The sequence below is a fragment of the Triticum aestivum genome, chromosome 2A (genome assembly GCF_018294505.1).
Source record: "Triticum aestivum cultivar Chinese Spring chromosome 2A, IWGSC CS RefSeq v2.1, whole genome shotgun sequence".
Lineage (NCBI taxonomy): Eukaryota > Viridiplantae > Streptophyta > Magnoliopsida > Poales > Poaceae > Triticum > Triticum aestivum.
In genome coordinates, this window is record NC_057797.1 from 738,101,104 (window position 1) to 738,119,582 (window position 18,479).

Below are 18,479 nucleotides of genomic sequence, written 5' to 3' on the forward strand. Positions count from 1 at the left end.
TTCCGATCTAGGTTATTTTCTGGGGGTTTCTGTGTTTATAGGAATTTCTGGCGTCGGTTTCACGTGAGGGGGTCTCCGAGGATAGACATGAATCACATGAGGAAGGACAAGTTTCAGGATTATTATGGAGAAGCTCTGGATTTGGTGGAGCAGTTCGCTATTGAGCCTGTGATATCCTTCCACCTTGACTACGACCCTGAGCTCATCTGTCAGTTCTTTGCCTCAGTTTACTTTCACCCCGGGGAAGAGAGGAGGATGACCTGGATGACCAATGGCCGCCAGTTGTCTGCTACCTGGAAAGAGTTCATGGATCTGCTTCATGTTCCTGATGACGGGCTTCACACACCCGTTAGTGTTCGCCCCCACGCCAACTCTGAGTCTGCTAACAAGAACTTGCTTCAGCCGTACTATGTTGAGAAGGTGCTCCCCAGTGGAAAGTCGACTTGGGTGCTGAACTCTTTTCTGGATATCATGCATCGCATCTTCCGCAACACTCTGTTCCCACGCATTGGCGACAAGGACAAGGTTCATTCCTATCTGGTAGACATGATGCTCCTGTGCGCGGAGGCACGTTCGTCTCAGACTCAGCCACTTGATGTCTCACACATCATGTGGTGTGAGCTTCGGTTTGCGGTGTACACCCGCAAGGTACCTATCTATGGACCATACCTGTTTCTTTTGATCTCCGGGACTTGGGAGAAGATGTACCCTGGTGATGAGTTTCTTGCTCCAGACTGGGTTCGGCATGAGTCCATCAGTCTCCGCGTCAAGCCCAACTGGGCCAACACTACTACCCGTGCTGAGGCGTCTGCTGCTAGGAGGGTTGTTGGTGAGGAGGAGGTTGGCGCAGAGAATGTTGTTGAGGATCGTGTTGCTAGGTCTTCCACACCTTCCTCTGAGCCGTCGTGGGCCAAGAAGTTGAAGGACAAGATGAAGACTCTCTTCTGCATGCAGGTGAAGGGGCAGTACAGGACTCACGTGGCATCCAAGGAGAGTCGCCGCCGTGACAAGAAGGTCATGAGGCTCTTTGGAGAGGATGTCTCTGGCAGTTCTGAGGATGACATTATGCCAGAGGCTGCATGGATGGCGAAGCAGGGTTACAAGTGTACTAGTTCTGAGGAGGAAATCGAGGAGACCGTCCCCACCGCCGAGTCTGACGAGGAGCACGAGGAGCATTGGGATGATTTCTCTGCCTGAGCCACCCCGTGGGTGTAGGTGTCCTCTCTGCCTTTTTCGCATCTTGATGCCAAAGGGGGAGAGAGTGTAGGGATTTGCATGTTTGTGAGTCGTGTGTCGTGTTTGGTGTGTTTGCTTTGTCGTTTGGACCTCGTTTGCCTTTGTTTGGTTTGTGCCTTTGAGACTTATCCTTCATATGGTGTAAGACATATGCACTCTATTCTATCTTAGTGAGCTTATATTTGTGCTATCTTGTCTAGTGTTAGCCTTACTATTGCAGGATATGCCTTGTCTCTATAATATAGGGGGAGCGTTGATCCTAGTATGTGTGCCGTGTAGTCCAAAGCACCCATCTAGTTGGCACACATCTAGGGGGAGCCTGTCTATATTCTAGAGAGGAGGGGTTTGCGTTTGCTTAATATTATTTCCCTTGTGCAAATCCCGTATTGTCATCAATCCACCAAAAAGGGGGAGATTGTAAGGGCATATTTATCCCTAAGGTGTTTTGGTGATTGATGACAATGCGTTTGCAGACTAATCGTGTGTCTTGAGTTTTCCAGACGTTTCTTCGCTAGGCACAAGACGGTTTGGTATCCCTCGAAGACTATTGAAGACGGCGTTTTTCTACGTTTCTTTTTGGTGGATTTGAGTCGTAGGAAAGTCGTACTATTAAGAGGGGGTCTGCGTCAGAAAGGTTCGGGCGGAATCATCACGTACACATTTCTTCCTAGTCCCCTCCTTTCCCCTGCACCTTGGAGCATCCTCCGCTTGTATCTCTTTACCTTATTCTGGCTGCTGTGTTGGCCTGCGGTAGTACTGCTCCCTGGTGAGCGGTAGTATCGTAGGCACCAGCGGTAGTATCCTGCTGTGGCGTGGTAGTACCGCAGGTGCCCACGGTAGTACCGCTCCTTTGGAGCCATAGTACCATGACCCCCAGGCCAAGTACCGCTCCCTCGTGGTAGTAGGGGCGGATGTAATTTTTTACATCCGCGCTACCACGGTAGTACCGCAACCCTTCCGCGGTAGTACCGTGCGCGGCCTGGCTCAGCTGCCAGGCGCTAGTACCGCTCCTGTGCGGTAGTACTGTGTCGGATTTTTGCTATGTCCGTTTTCTAGCGAAAGTAGGCATGGATGTTCTGTTATCCACGATCTTCCCGGGCTTGGGGTTCCCTGCCTTGCGATAGTACCGCAAGGGGGAGCGGTAGTACCGCTCCTGCAGAAGTACCGTCCTCAGCCCATGTGCTCAAGGTCTGCCCTAGCTACCGCTGCTGCTGCGGTAGTACCGCGGCTCCTCACGGTAGTACCACGTGGCCCAGCGGTAGTACCGCTGTCCTGGAGCGGTAGTACCGCTGGTTGTGGGCTGGTTGGTGGATAACGGTTGGATTGTTGTCCCCACTATAAAAGGGGGCCCCCTTCTTCCCCGTTGACTTACCTCTTCCAACCCTAAGCTCCATTATTGCTCCAAGCTCCATTTTCGCCCGATCTCACTTCCTAGCCAATCAAACTCATTGATTTGCTCGGGTGTGGTTGAGAAGGCCCCGATCTACACTTCCACCAAGAGAAATTTGATTCCCCCCACTAATCCCTTGCGGATCTTGTTACTCTTGGGTCTTTGAGCACCCTGGACGGTTGAGGTCACCGCGGAGCCATAGTCCATTGTGGTGAAGCTTCGTGGTGTCGTTGGGCGCCTCCAATTGAGTTGTGGAGATTGCCCCAACCTTGTTTGTAAAGGTTCGGTCGCCGCCTCCAGGGGCACCAATAGTGGAATCACGGCATCTCGCATTGTGTGAGGGCGTGAGGAGAATACGGTGGCCCTAGTGGCTTCTTGGGGAGCATTGTGCCTCCACACCGCTCCAACGGAGACGTACTTCCCCTCAAAGGGAAGGAACTTCGATAACACATCCTCGTCTCCACCGGCTCCACTCTTGGTTATCTCGTGCATTTACTTGTGCAAGCTTATTTGTGATACATCTCTTGCTTGCTTGTGTTCCTATCCTTTTTGCATCATATAGGTTGCTCATCTAGTTGCATATCTAGACAACCTACTTTGATGCAAAGTTTAAATTGTTAAAGAAAAGCTAAAAGTTGTTAATTGCCTATTCACCCCCCCCTCTAGTCAACCATATTGATCCTTTCACCATATCTGCTCAAATCATCTATGAAGGTTAGAAAATAACGATACCCACCGCGAGCATCAACACTCATCGGACTGCACACATCAGTATGTATTATTTCCAATAAGTCTGTTGCTCGCTCCATTGTTTCGGAGAACGGAGTCTTAGTCATCTTGCCCATGAGGCATGGTTCGCAAGCATTAAGTGATTCATCGTCAAGTGATTCCAAAAGCCCATCAGCATGGAGTTTCTTCATGCGCTTTACACCAATATGACCTAAACGGCAGTGCCACAAATAAGTTGCACTATCATTATTAAACTTATATAAATAGAACAACCGTTGGGGAATGCAGTATTTCAAAAAATTTACCTACGATCACGCAAGTTCTATCTAGGAGATGCATAGCAACGAGAGGGGAGAGTGTGTCTATGTACCCTCATAGACTGAAAGCGGAAGCATTTAGTAACATGGTTGATGTACTCGAATGTCTTCACGATCCAACCGATCCAAGTACCGAACGCACGGCACCTCCGCGATCAGCACACGTTCAGCTCGGTGACATCCCTCGTACTCTTGATCCAGTTGATTTCGTCAGCACGACGGCGTGGTGACGGTGCTGATGAAGTTACCGATGCATGGCTTTGCCTAAGCACTACAACGATATGACCGAGGTGCGTAACTGTGGAGGGGGGCACCGCACACGGCTAAAAGATCAACTTCTGTCTCTATGGGGTGCTCCCCTCCCACGTATATAAAGGGGGGAGGGAGGAGGAGGCCGGCCAAGGGGTGGCGCGCCCAAGGGGGGGAGTCCTACTCCAAGTAGGATTCGCCGCCCCCCCCCCCTTTCCTATTCCTACAAGGAGAAGGGGGGAAAGAGGAGATGGAGAGAAGGAAAGGGGGGCCGCCCCCAACCCTAACCCAATTCAGATTGGGCTTGGGGGGGCGCGTCCACCTGGCTGCCGCCTCCTCTCTTCCACTAGGTCCCATGAAGGCCCATTAACCCCCCCCCCCCCGGGGAGGGGGGGGGTTCCGGTAACCCCCCCCCCCCCCCCCCCCCCGGTACTCCGAAAAATGCCCAAACCTGTCCGAAACCATTCCGGTGTCCAAACATGACCTTCTAATATGTCAATCTTCATGTCTCGACCATTTCGAGACTCCTCATCATGTCTGTGATCTCATCCGGGACTCCGAACAAACTTCGGTTCATCAAAACAGGAAACTCATAATATAAATCGTCATCGAATGTTAAGCGTGCGGACCCTGCGGGTTCGAGAACTATGTAGACATGACCGAGACACATCTCCGGTCAATTACCAATAGCGGAACCTGGATGCTCGTATTGGCTCCTACATATTCTACAAAGATCTTTATCAGTCAAACCGCATAACAACATACATTGTTCCCTTTGTCATCGGTATGTTACTTGCCCGAGATTCGATCGTCGGTATCATCATACCTAGTTCAATCTCGTCACCGGAAGTCTCTTTACTCGTTCCGTAATGCATCATCCCGTGACTAACTCATTAGTCATTTTGCTTGCAAGGCTCATAGTGATGTGCATTACCGAGAGGGCCCAGAGATACCTCTCCGATACACTGAGTGACAAATCCTAATCTCGATCTATGCCAACTCAGCAAACACCATTGGAGACACCTGTTGAGCATCTTAATAATCACCCAGTTACGTTGTGACGTTTGGTAGCACACAAGGTGTTCCTCCGGTATTCGGGAGTTGCATAATCTCATAGTCATAGGAACATGTATAAGTCATGAAGAAAGCAATAGCAATAAACTAAACAATCATAGTGCTAAGCTAACGGATGGGTCTTGTCCATCACATCATTCTCTAATGATGCGATCCCGTTCATCAAATGACAACACATGTCTATGGCTAGGAAACTTAACCATCTTTGATAAACGAGCTAGTCAAGTAGAGGCATACTAGGGACACTCTGTCTGTCTATTTATTCACACATGTACTAAGTTTCCGTTAATACAATTCTAGCATGAATAATAAACATTTATCATGGTATAAGGAAATATAAATAACAAATTTATTATTGCCTCTAAGGCATATTTCCTTCAAAAACATCCGCGCGCTATGGATGGGGGAGCTGCCACCCAACCCGGTGCATCAAATGTCCACCCCTTGTCCAATGGTGAGAGGATGGAGATGAGAGGGAGGAGGAAAAGTGGGCTTGTGGTGAGGGTCCATGTTTTTTATAGTGTGTCTGGACTCCACCAAACCACTTCTACATTTTGGGTCCGATTTATGATATTTTGGGTATTTGTCCGCGTTCACGGACACTTGATGTAACCCCATTTGGATGAACAAAAGTGTCCTAATTGTCTGGTCCAGACATTTAGAAGCGATTTGATGTAACTAACGACATCTGCAACTTTGACCCCCAAACAGAACATTGTATCCGTCCGCGCACTGGTGGGGACCAGTCCACGGACACTAATGCGGGAGCCAGCCGTCCAATTGTGAGTTGCATATGTCCGTAGACATTTCGAACAACATTTACTGAAAATAAACAAATTTGATGCAAATTTAAACAAGGCAAGGAATTTCATTCAAACTTGGATAATTTTTCAAACTTGGTGTAGTGTGCCCGCGCCTCGCCCATGGTGATGCCGGCATGGGCCGGCGAGGACGGTGGCGCCGGCTCATCATCGGCCACCTCTTCTATTGGCTCGTCCGCAATACTGGCTTCCGGAGAGCTTGTCCGTTTGTCAGCTTGCCAGCCGGCCCCAATGACGGCGATCTCCTTCTTTTGTTCGTCCGAGAGGCTCTCCCACAAAGATTTGGAGCTCAAAACCATGGCGGGTGTGGTGCCGAGAGAAGATAGGGAGCAGAGGAGGTTAGATGCGGCTGTTGTCAGGTTTGGCGTTTAAATAGCAGGTGGATGTTAGGCCAAGCGGCGAGGTGGTTAATTGTGGCCGACAAACGGACAGACGGGTGGCGTTCGCATGCGGGTGCCGGAGTAGGTTCCTCGGCAACTGTACATGTTTAATGGAGAGAGGTAGATGGACGGGTGTCGTTCGAATGGAGAGAGTAGGCGCGTGCACCGGAAGCGGCATGGGCGACATTCTCGGCCGGTCTGCCGCTTCAATGTCAGCTCTAAGTGAGAGGTTACGTCCGCTCTTGGCCGGCATGAATGCCGCGCTGACTGCTTCGGATGGGAAAGGGCGCGGGCGAGGGAGAGGGCTTTGGGTGGGTCAGGGTTGCAGGACGTGTACGTGGCAGCTGTCCGGACCGGCTAGTAGACATATACATGACCATGTTGGCTGGCAAAGTACGTCCAAACCGGATGAGGGCGGTTTAATGGTCCGCGTTGGAGATGCCCTTAGACTACAAACTTGGAGATGGTCCGCGTTGGAACATGACATAGATTTAGAGTTCAACTTTCTGAATGATCTTTTCTTAGAAAACAAGTTTATTTCTCTTTAGTGTTCTGAAATATAAGGAGGCATGTCAAGTTCTGAAATGGCATTCCTGCTAAATGCTGATGATCCTTCATGTGCTTGTCGACTAACAAGATTGTATTCGTGCCCAATAGGTGTAGCGGTGTGCGCGTGCACACGGCACTTCGTCTACAATTCAGAGTCTCTTGAGGTACAAGATGTTAACCTGAAGGAAAAACAGATGCATCTCCTCTGTTGTTTTTCTTTTCTTTTCTTTGCAGGTTCCTATGTTGTTTGTTACTAACTGATACTCCCCCGGTTCACAAATATAAGATGTTTTGGATGTTATAAACTGAGATTAGTGAACAAACGCACTAAAGCGTGTCTATATATAGATCTGATTTTAAAAAAAAGAGTTAGAACATCTTATATTTGTGAACGGAGGGAGTAAACTTATCATCTGCTTGTTCTGAGGTTGGTAGTTGTCCTCACGTGTCAACTGTCATTGTGTGCCTGGTCCACCCTAAAAATTTAATGTGCCTAATCCCTTAATCACAATGCACTTGATTACTTACGTACATGGCTAGACACAGCTAACTAGTTCCAGCAGTCATGTTCTGAAGTCTTTTCCCCTTTGTTCTGACGTTTTTCTTTCGAATTTATCATTGTTAGATGTAGTCTGCGTCTGGGTTCACAAAGTTTCGGTCAGTTTGTGAAGCGAGGGATGTTCACTTCTGAAGCAAATGGTGGCACAATCTGGTTGCCTGTAGCCTAAACCAGAGTTTTATTATTTTCAGATAGTTTCACTAGTGTTGTAGCCTGAATAACTTGCTATCGTGTTCGCCTGTAGCCTGCAGTTTTTGAACTAGAAATATATGTGCATTTTCTTCATCCACAAAAAAATGCATTTTATTGAGAGAAATATATATATGCATTTCTTATGTGCGATCCTGCTTATACCCTAATACCCATGTAACTTTCAGTGGGCTGCTGGCTAATACCAACCAAACAGTTGGGACAAAGTGGGCCGTGGTGGGACGCCCAAGTATATTGACCAGCACATGGGCTCACTTGGAGGCACACAGGCCAGGCTGGGCTAAATCCAAGGTCACACACAATAGGAAATGCCACCATAAAAAAATTTGTAAGATACCACAAAATTGGCCCGTCTCAATATTCACACGTATGTGAGTCTGACTGTCTATGCATATGTATGGTTGATGAACCAACAAACCACCCCATAGAAGAAGAAAAACAGAGGAAGGAAAAAAAAAAGGGCCTTCTTAACTCTTCAATTCAATAAATCGAATACAGCAGACTTAGGGCGGGCGGGCGGGCGGGCTTGTTGCTTCTGTATACATTAAGATGGTGACTACCAATAGCGCCCCTCCTCAAAGCTTCGCTTAATTCGCAAGAGAAATCTCAAAGGGATTAACCCCGCAGCAGCTTGGCTATGAAAGGGACCAACGCACGATGATCTGGTGTTGCCGTGTCATCGTTTCAGTCAGGATAATGCTTCGGACAGGCTGGGCTTTGCTAGAGGAGGAGCGGGGGCGGCTTGTCGGAATAAGATTAGCGAGTCATCGGGGGTATTTGGTACAGTAATTACAGTGTTCGTTGTTGGTGGCGCCGTCAATCATCATCGCCTGCAAGAGAGTCATGCGTTAATACTTGCATGTTCATTCCCTTCAGGCAGCAACTGAACTATCTCGATCATGGAAACTAGAAGAAAATCTATATATATCCGACGAATTAGTGCTTACTGGCTTGTGGATCGACATGGACAAAGAAACTGGCAGCAACTATTAGATAACACAGAACCAGCATAAGTCCTTTCAGATAGTTTGCAATGCCATCCTGCATAAAAAAAGAAAGAGAAACAAATAAGCACATGATACTGAAGCTTTACCAAGATGGATGTCTGTAGCACCGTAATACATCAGCGCAAAGGGTAAACTAGAAATATGTCCTCAAGGAGTACAAAACACCTTACAAGCCCACCATGCATGTTTATGTTTAACCAAAAGACTCTTGGTAACCGCTTAAGAACTTACCTGTAGCATAAATGCCACGACAAGCACTGTTATGAAGAGAGTTGCTGTCTCAAATAGTTGGAAATTCAAGTCCATCTTTTGCCCCATCATCCAACCAACGACAACACAAAATGGAATCTGCATTAACAGAGAACACATGTCAAGTTTCAAAAATAAGAAATCAGGCATGATGCGCGGACAAATAGAGAAAGTGGAGGAATAGCAGCAATCTACAAACGACACAGACCAGTAGAACATTTAACTCCCTAATAAACAAAAAATGACCAGAACTGTACTTGGCTGAACAAGTGCTAACATTCACACAGTACACAGATATCACAATGGGATATTAAGTTCAAAAGCATTACCACAAACATTGATATCTGCGTTGATGATCCAATTGCAACACCTATTGTTATGTCCTATAGCAGCGTAAAGCAAATGCAAAAACAGTTAGGAGGATGCTGAAGGAGGAAAAACACCAACAGTAACCACATATACAAACACTTACGAGCTTATCTTTCATCGCAAACATTATTGCGCTAGCATGTTCTGCTGCATTGCCCACGATAGGAAGCAAAATAACACTGATAAAAGCCACTGGTAGGTGCAATGAATCAGATGCTCCCTGGCAGCAATAGAGCAAAACAATGGTCAATTACATCCTTGCAGAGTATACAGTTAACCTGTAAGATTGACACTATATTGGTACTCTCTCCGTTCCAATTGATAAGACATGCACGCTTTCAAGATTTAACTTTCACCATCAATTAGACCAATAATGTACGAGTCATGTGACTTAAAAATTGAAGATGCACATTTTCCCTGACACACTGAGTGCACATTATCAACAAAACGGATTTTCTTAAGTCATCAACTAGGTTAGCTTTAATTAACTTCAATTATAACATATGAAGAAAACTGATAATTTTGTTGTCTTTTTCTACTGGGGAGAAAGAAAATACCTCAATGGCATTAACCAGGTACTCAGAAAGGACAGAAATCCATATCGTTAACACTGCAAGCCACGCAATAGCCTCCCACATGCTAATCTCTACCTCTTCATCTTCCTCGGTGGCATCCTCATTAGGCACTTCTTCCTGCAATTTCATAATATTGGTGAAACCTTCAGCAAATGATGAGCATGGTTTGCAGCTATATTTTGAAGTGATCTTCTTTAAGGAAATTTATTAGTTTATCATATGGCGTTCCAAATTGAGAGCACCAATATAGTTTGTCATCAGCAAGGATACGCCTATGGCATATATTATCAGAGCGATGGTCATGTCATCAGCAAGAAGTAAACAATTGAGGTACCACACTTACACTGCCAATTTGACTGTAACTGCTATTCCGTGCACTTAGTTGAAAATAAAGATAGCTTGCATATGCCACGAGCATAATACAACTACTGAATCTTGAAAGAGCAAGCTCAGAAGCTCCTTGCTGTATTTCTGATTTTGTGAAATGAAGGACAGCAGGAAACATCAGCCCCATAACAGCCATCAACAGTAAACCTGAGTTAACAACAGCAGTTGCCTGTTGTAAAGAAAATCATGAGTTCACTATCAGAGATTTCCCTTGGAAAACTAAAATCAACCACACAAACATCACCTTGCTGAAGACTTGGTCTTTGTTGCGATGAATAATACCACCAGCAAAGAAAGCACAACCAACCACCAATAGCATATTTGATAATATAGAACCCAATAGCGATTGCTGAACTACTCGGATCATCCCATTTTTCAAAGCATATATTGCTATTATCATCTCAGTTGCATTCCCAAACGTGGCATTCAGAAGGCCTCCAACTGCAATTTGGAGAAAAATAAGATATTGTACTTATTTCAAAAACTATAATTTCCAGTAAGTTATTAACCAGAGTGATAAAAGTGACATACGTGTTGGACCAGTGTATACCGCAAGCTGCCTGGAGAACAGGAAATGATGTCAGATTTTAACAAAGTCAGGAAACTAAGTAGAGAGTCTGGTAACTCACTCAGTTGCATAACCCAGACGCTCAGCTAACGGTGTTATTCCTAGCATGCTGAAAAGAAAAATCACTCCCTGCAGGTTTGATGAAATATAAACAATGTCAGCATTCACTGATCATCTGTACTTAAACCTGCCGTTGAACTACTGAACAAAAGATATGTTCCTGAAGATCAGTGAGTAAGATCATCAGCTCTTGCCAAAGATCTCCAGGTGGTGTCGATATACAATTATTAGTTGGAGTGAAAAAGCCTACAACTAGTGATATATATAAATTAACGCGCCGTATTAGAGATCAATCTCCATGAACAACACACTTACATGCCAATCCGTAGTGTAGTACAGAACGATCGTCGCAGGCCCAAAGGGCATGAGCAGGTTGAGCTTGGAGGTGAATATGACGGTCCTGATGCTCTGCAATACTCTCTTCACGGTGGTGTGCAAGCTCCAGGACGGGATCATGGTCGACCGCAGCACGCCGTTGGGCACATCCAGGCCGTTTGCCTTGAAAGCCCCCATCTCGATCTGATGATTCTCCATCATCTGCATCCACAAAAAAGGGTGTTATTCGTGAGCAAACAATACTGCTAAAAGAAGCAACTTTCCCAAAGCCAGGTGCGAACTCGATTCCTATTCCGCGTCAAAGCGGCGGACATGACGTGGGATACGGGGGTTCACCGATTTTGTTTGGAAAAATCAAGCTGCGCCCGCAGCGGGGCACCAGGTCAAGTTTCCGAGCAGAAAAAAAAATCCTGAGTCAACTCAGATCGATCTTGCGAGCTGGAGAGGAAGAATAACCCGACTGAACTATGATCGGATTAGCAGGGCACGACGCGGCAATCAGATCGGCGGCAACTGGCTGGACTGGGGGGAAAGAACTATTCGGATCTCGATTGCTCGGTGGCAGGGCAAACCGAGGAATCAATCCCCAAGGGACTCCCGGAACAACCCGTTGAATCAAGCTGGCTGTTTTCCCTTACCTACGGAGGAGGAAGAACCCAATCCAGGCCTGTCCAGCAGCACTGTGCCCGGCCGGCCGGCTGGCTACTGAGTAGCTGTCGGCGCCGAATCGCGAGGAAGAAGAAGCGGGCTCGGGGAGAGATCAGAGGCGAGAAATCCGCGGGAGCAGGAGGAGCATTGGGCTGCCGGAGCCGGGGAAATCTCGGGATCCTGGTGCGGTTAGCCTGGCACTAAGCGAGCACGGAGGAGGGGAGTAGCGGGTAATTGTGCTCCGAGGAGGACGCACGACGGCACGGCACGGCACGGGGGGAAGCCCACTAAGGCACTAACCCAGCACCACGACGAATACTAAATTCGAAACCAGCACCACCGCCACTACTACTACTTGCGTCGACCGAAATCCGAGGGGATATCGCTCGACAAACATCACCTGAATCTGACACCGCCAGCACCACCGCCAACAACTAACCTGGGCGACGACCGGCGGGGGAGTCGGGAGGATCAGCAACAGCAGGCGGCCGCTAGCGCCCTGGGGAGCATCGCTCGCTCGCTGCCGGCGGCCCAAGAAGGCTCGGGGGAGGGGGAGGGGGAGGAGGAGGTGAAAGCCAGTCGTGGTGGGAACGGAACGGGTCCTCGCCGGCCGCCGAGGGGGACGGGAGGTCGGGTCGGCTCGGCTCGAGGGGGCACGGAATTTTGCAGGTTCGGAGTGGGTAGGCGCTCGCTCGCTCGCTCGCTGCTCGCAATCACAAGGGCTGCGCCGCACCGGGAAATTGGGCCGGCTTCCGTCCCGCTTTCGTCGCGTCCTTCCTCCCGTGGCAGACGGGGCACGCACGCACGTTCGGTTCGGGGTGGGGGGACGTCTCCTCCATGTGACTCTAGACCGACTTGGTGTTGGTGTTGGTGCCGGCTCGTGCTTGCGGCGTCAAGTCGTGCCCCCCTTTAATGTTGGAAATTTCCTTGGCCGTCTGGATCTCGGCATGGGATTTTTCCTTTGCGGTGAAGTTAGGAGGAAAGGTCTTAACGACATTTTTGCTGAAATGTGGCCAGCTGGCTGGTTATGGGCTCGTTAGGAAAGTATTGATGGACCGAGTAGCATGTCATGTTGCAAAGGAGTTGTTTGAGTGATGATTCTCAAAAAAAGAGAAGAGTGGTTTGAGGAAGAGTTTCCGCGTCTGGGTTTTTCATGACACCTGCGTTGCTGCAGGGATTCGTATGAAATAAGAACCTAGTTACTTAATAATGCAGTTGTGCTCTTTGGCAGCATCCGGTGCACCCTACACAAGCCGCCCAATCTTGTGGACGGCTCCGCAGGGGAGGCAATGGGACGCATGGTTTTGAGGCACACGTAGCGGATAGGGGCTGGGTTAGTGGTGGGGCCATGTATAGTAATTTTAGGGGGAACCGCTGCCCACCTGCACCGCTTTTAGTGTTTGGATTTTTGGGAGTCATCCCGCTGCGGTTCTCTCTCTCGCATCCCCTCCATTTCTCTCAACGACGGCGAGTGGGATCGACGATTTTGGCGGTGATTCGCTGTCGTGGAGAGGTCGTCCACGCGCACCTCCCTTGTAGCTTTCGATTTTGACTGTTTTTGTCGGGGTTTTGTAGCGCTAGGGTTTACGACGATGTGGTGCTGGATCATGGTTGTGGGAAGTACAGGTGGGCATGGGAATCGAACAGAGGTGACCCGCGCGGCACCCTCAAGGGGGTGGAGGAGCGGCTTGATTGAGTAGTTGGAAGGGGGGAGAGGGGCAGTGTCATCGCCAGGGAAGCACGCGTGCACACCGTGTCTAGGATTCGTTCACAGCGTATGCTCGGGGGCCATGGTGTTTGTGGTGGAGAGAGGTGTGACCTGAGAGGGGATGCGTTTTGGGGGGCTTGAAGAGGAAGGTCGGCGGTATGGTGACGCCGATGGAACTGGTGCATGGCCACGGTGGTGGGAGGGGGGAGGGGGTGGGGTGACGCTGGCGTTGAGTAGGCTGGAGTGGAGAGGGACACGGGGAGGTTCAATATGTTAGAGTTTCTCAAATACCAGTAGGAGGTGCTTAGGATACAAGAACGAGTTGCTCAAAATACGAGTAGGGGTCGCGTGTAGTATGTAGTAACTCACATGGCCATTAAACAATATGTCTAGCAGTAATTTTAAATAGTATTTTGTAGACAACTAATTAGCAATGACACACAACTTAGCAATCATGTGAGGCTACCGGTAAAAAAATTAGGCAACAGATGAGAAGACCTAGCTTTTTTATCAAAATCAGGCAACTAAGAGCACACATATCATGATCTGCTCTGATGTGCATTGATCAGATCTATCTATGTTTTACTCATGAATTCATATGAATTATTTACTTCGTAATTTATATGCATACATGCTCTCTGATTTGTTAGTCTAGCACTCGCCATATGTAGATGAATACTCTCCAAGAGGGAGTTGTATATGTTAGACTATGTTCAACCTTGCAAGTAAGCTACAATAGTGATAGAAAAAGCCCGTATTATGTTGTTGTCATTATGGATAAAAAGATAGTTCTATGGTTGTCCCAGTGATGAGTCGGGGGTGAGGACAATATCTTAATGTAATACTCTATTTTACTTAATACTTTGTTTTGCATGCTGGACAACGGTCTTCGGGTGGAGTATTAACTAGTTGCTGTTAGATTAACATACTATAGATGTGCAGACGATGCCTATATGTAACTATGCCATGTAGAACCATATAATGATAAAAATTGTAATTTAATCGATACCAAACTATAATTGGTTCACCATGTCATGCTATCTTTTATGGAGGGATATCACTAGTGAAATTATGGGTCCACTCATCCCTATCACTTTCGCCTCAATCAATGCACTCTAATTATTGCTTTATACGTATCTAAACTTTTATTTCTGCCATAATCACTTTCAAGTAACTAGTAAGGCTAGTGAGACTGATAATCTTATTGCTTTCATTGGGGACCAAGACCGGGATTGTAATTGTGTGCATGTACTTATAATTGGTTGTTGCTCAAGCTCTACCTGGTTCCTGAAAGAGAGGAAACATTATATCATATGATTTTTCATATTCATATTGATCTTTTACCTTCCATACAAGCGATTATATTTTTACGTTGTTGCTATTTGAAGAGATGCCACTAGTGAAATTATGAACCACCAATATAAAGCACCTCCAACCAAACAATACACTCGTAACTTATTGTAACTAGCAAAATTAGTGAGATCGACAATCTGACTAGAATTGTTGGGGACACAAGTAAGTTTCTAATTGTGTTGAAGTGGTGATAATTAGACTTGGAAGTGTTGATTCCACGGGTTGATACCTTGGTTTCGAGGGAAATTTACCGCTTGTTGCAAACCATTGCACTTGGCGCCCAACTACTATTGCCAATCTCTACTGTCTTGGTCAACCACCTATTTCACCCACCAACATTTCGCTCCCCACCTATTTCACCCACCAACATTTCGCTCCCCACCTTAGAGGGGAACAAAGATGTAAGGTCTCCTATTTCACCCACCAACATTTCGCTCCCCACCTTTGCTCAACCTCCACTATGTATTTCCTCTCCTCCTCCCCTCTATTTTGATGTTTTTCCTCCCGCATCTGATTTTTCCATTGGTTTTCATCGAAAACCACGCACGTCTTCCTAGTTTACCAAATGAAATCATGTCATCTTTGGTAAATCAATACGTGTTGATTCATTTTTTGAAGGAAGCACCAATTCAAATGACAACTAAGTCTATTTTTTGTATGTAATCGGGATGATTGCATACAAAAAATTTATGGCCATGTTATGGCTAGTTATCTGGTACTCCCTTTGTACTTAAGTCGCTCGGAGGGCTTTCCGACCAGGTGAAAAAGGAGGGAAAATGACTAGGTTACCCGTGGTTGAATCCCACAGATCCCTGAGTCATCTCTGTAGGATCAGAGAAGATAGTTCTAGAGGGGGTGAATAGACTCTTAACAAACCAAAGATCCAGTTTTCAGTTCTCTTGAAGTTTAGGCAGATTTTGGCACTAGCTAAGATAATACCAAGGCTTTCTACACATGCATATCTAGAGATAGAGCAACGGAAATAATAAAGCATGCAATGCGCGGAGAGTACGGGGTGGAGATGGAAATTCAAATGCAGTGAAGACACGGTGATTTTTGGCATGGTTCCGATAGGTGGTGCTATCATACGTCCATGTTGATGGATACTTCAACCCACGGATGGTAATGGTTGTGCGAGTCCACGGAGGGCTCCACCCACGAAGGGTCCGCGAAGAAGCAACCTTGTCTATTCCACCATGGCTTACGTCCACGAAGGACTAGTCTCACTCGGGCAGATCTTCATGAAGTAGGTGATCGCCTTGCCCTTACAAACTCCTTGGTTCAACTCCACATGATCTTGAAGGCCCCCAAGTGACACCTAACCAATCTAGAAGACACCACTCTCCAAAAGGTAATAGACGTTGTGTTCGTGATGAACTCCTTGCTCTTGCGCTTCAAATGATATTCTCCTCAACACTCAATATCTTTCTCACAGATTTGGCTTGGGTACGAGAAGGATTGAAGTGGAAAGCAACTTAAAGAAGCTAGAAATCAAGGTTTAAATGCTTGGATTGGAATCTCTTGATCTCAACGCATGTGTAGGTGGTTCTCTCTCAGAAAACGAATGGTGAAAGTAGTGTTTCGTTCTGATGGCTCTCTTAGAGCGTAGGTGGTGGTGGAGGGGTATAAATAGTATTCACCCAAAATCCAACTGTTACACACTTTTGACTCAAATCGGTGAGACCAAACATAAACTCGGTGAGACCGATCTGTGTAAAAGATATGAACATTGAGCTTTTCGGTGGGACCAAAGTGGAACAACTCGGTAGAACCGAAGTGCAATGGATAGGGTAAAACTTCGTTTCGGAATTTCCGATTGTTTCAACTTTTTGATTCCAAAGTGAAACAATGTCATTACTAAAACTTGGTCAGGCCATATCGGTGGGGCCGAGATCAATTTTGGTCAAACCGAATTGCTAGGGTTTGGCTGTGCCAATGTGTGGGTTCATCGCAGTGGGTCTGGAGTAGATGATAACGGTGAGGACCGAGATGGGTATTTAGGGTTTGGATAGATGTGATTGAGAAAGTGACTGGGGATTTTTGGAGCAATATCACTAAGCATTTGAGCAACAACCTCATCATCAATACCTCACCCCATTTTAATAGTACTGGCTTTCCTAAGGGACTAATGTGATCTTAGATCACTAAACCAAAAATGTAGAGTCCTGAAGCTTTGCCAATTCTTACCCTTAGCATTCTGAAGGGGTCCACATCCTCATGTCCTTGCCATGCCACTGTTGAACTTATCTGAAATATACTAGATAAAGTGTTAGTCCAACAACATGTATGTGGACATTGATTACCAAAACCACCAAGGGAGCAAATGTGCTTTTAATCTCCCCCTTTTTGGTAATTGATAACAACGTACATCAAAGTTTCAAGTAAGAATACAGGAAATAGTACATTAAAGCTTTGAAGAAACATGTAACACTCATATGCCCCCCTACAAGTGTGCAAGCATGTAAGTGCACAACAGGAAGGAATGAGTGATGAGTTACATGTATCTTGGCCATATGCATCAGAGCAACAAGATGAAAGATATACCTTCATTGTTGGAAATATGCCCTAGAGGCAATAATAAAATGGTTATTATTGTATTTCCTTGTTCATGATAATTGTCTATTGTTCATGCTATAATTGTATTAACTAGAAACCGTAATACATGTGTGAATACATAGACCACAACATGTCCCTAGTAAGCCTCTAGTTGACTAGCTCGTTGATCAATAGATGGTTATGGTTTCCTGACCATGGACATTGGATGTCATTGATAACGGGATCACATCATTAGGAGAATGATGTGATGGACAAGACCCAATCCTAAGCATAGCACAAGATCGTGTAGTTCGTTTGCTAAGAGCTTTTCTAATGTCAAGTATCATTTCCTTAGACCATGAGATTGTGCAACTCCCGGATACCGTAGGAATGCTTTGGGTGTACCAAACGTCACAACGTAACTGGGTGGCTATAAAGGTGCACTATAGGTATCTCCGAAAGTGTCTGTTGGGTTGGCACGAATCGAGACTGGGATTTGTCACTCCGTATGACGGAGAGGTATCTCTGGGCCCACTCGGTAATGCATCATCATAATGAGCTCAATGTGACTAATGAGTTAGCCACGGGATCATGCGTTACGGAACGAGTAAAGAGACTTGCCAGTAACGAGATTGAACGAGGTATTGGGATACCGACGATCGAATCTCGGACAAGTAACATACCGGTGGACAAAGGGAATTGTATGCGGGATTGATTGAATCCCCGACATCGTGGTTCATCTAATGAGATCATCGTGGAACATGTGGGAGCCAACATGGGTATCCAGATCCCGTTGTTGGTTATTGGCCGGAGAATTTCTCGGTCATGTCTACATGGTTCCCGAACCTGTAGGGTCTACACACTTAAGGTTCGGTGACGCTAGAGTTGTTATGGGAAATAGTATGTGGTTACCGAAGGTTGCTTGGAGTCCCGGATGAGATCCTGGACATGATGAGGAACTCCGGAGTAGTCCGGAGGTGAAGATCGATATATTGGACGAAGGGTATTGGAGTCCGGAATTGTTTTGGGAGTACCGGGTGACGACCAGCGTGACCGAAAGGTGTTTCGGAGGCCCTAGCAAGCGTTGGGGGGCCTTATGGGCCAAGGGGAGGGGGCACACCAGCCCACTAAGGGGCTGTGCACCCCTCCCAACCCCTCTCACGTAACCTG

The 18,479-nt window shown here is 46.8% G+C and overlaps 1 protein-coding gene across 3 annotated transcripts; it reads right to left on the minus strand.

Moving 5' to 3' along the window:
• Positions 1-7,803: 7,803 nt before the first annotated feature.
• Positions 7,804-12,580, minus strand: LOC123190726 (vacuolar cation/proton exchanger 3). Of its 3 annotated transcripts, none has more exons than XM_044603436.1 (12): positions 12,447-12,580; positions 11,045-11,266; positions 10,731-10,798; positions 10,633-10,661; positions 10,346-10,542; positions 10,058-10,270; positions 9,697-9,831; positions 9,243-9,359; positions 9,100-9,153; positions 8,753-8,869; positions 8,462-8,555; positions 7,804-8,344 (listed from the first exon to the last, which is right to left on the minus strand). In XM_044603436.1, the coding sequence occupies exons 2-12, from the start codon at positions 11,264-11,266 to the stop codon at positions 8,331-8,333; spliced, it is 1,260 nt and encodes a 419-aa protein (XP_044459371.1). In that variant the 5' UTR covers positions 12,447-12,580; the 3' UTR covers positions 7,804-8,330. The 3 variants fall into 3 exon arrangements, with proteins under 3 accessions (XP_044459371.1, XP_044459370.1, XP_044459372.1); XM_044603435.1 differs by lacking the exon at positions 12,447-12,580 and adding an exon at positions 12,153-12,440; XM_044603437.1 differs by lacking the exon at positions 12,447-12,580 and adding an exon at positions 11,704-12,035.
• Between the last annotated feature and the right edge of the window lie 5,899 nt (positions 12,581-18,479).

Excerpts from the sequence above, each read along its gene's own strand:
- LOC123190726 (XM_044603436.1), bottom strand. The coding sequence starts at position 11,266 with ATGATGGAGAATCATCAGATCGAGATGGGGGCTTTCAAGGCAAACGGC. Across the intron at positions 10,799-11,044 it reads ACTACACTACGGATTGGCAT|GGAGTGATTTTTCTTTTCAG; the intron begins GTAAGTGTGTTG and ends TCAAACCTGCAG. Across the intron at positions 8,870-9,099 it reads CGCAGATATCAATGTTTGTG|ATTCCATTTTGTGTTGTCGT; the intron begins GTAATGCTTTTG and ends CTGTTAATGCAG.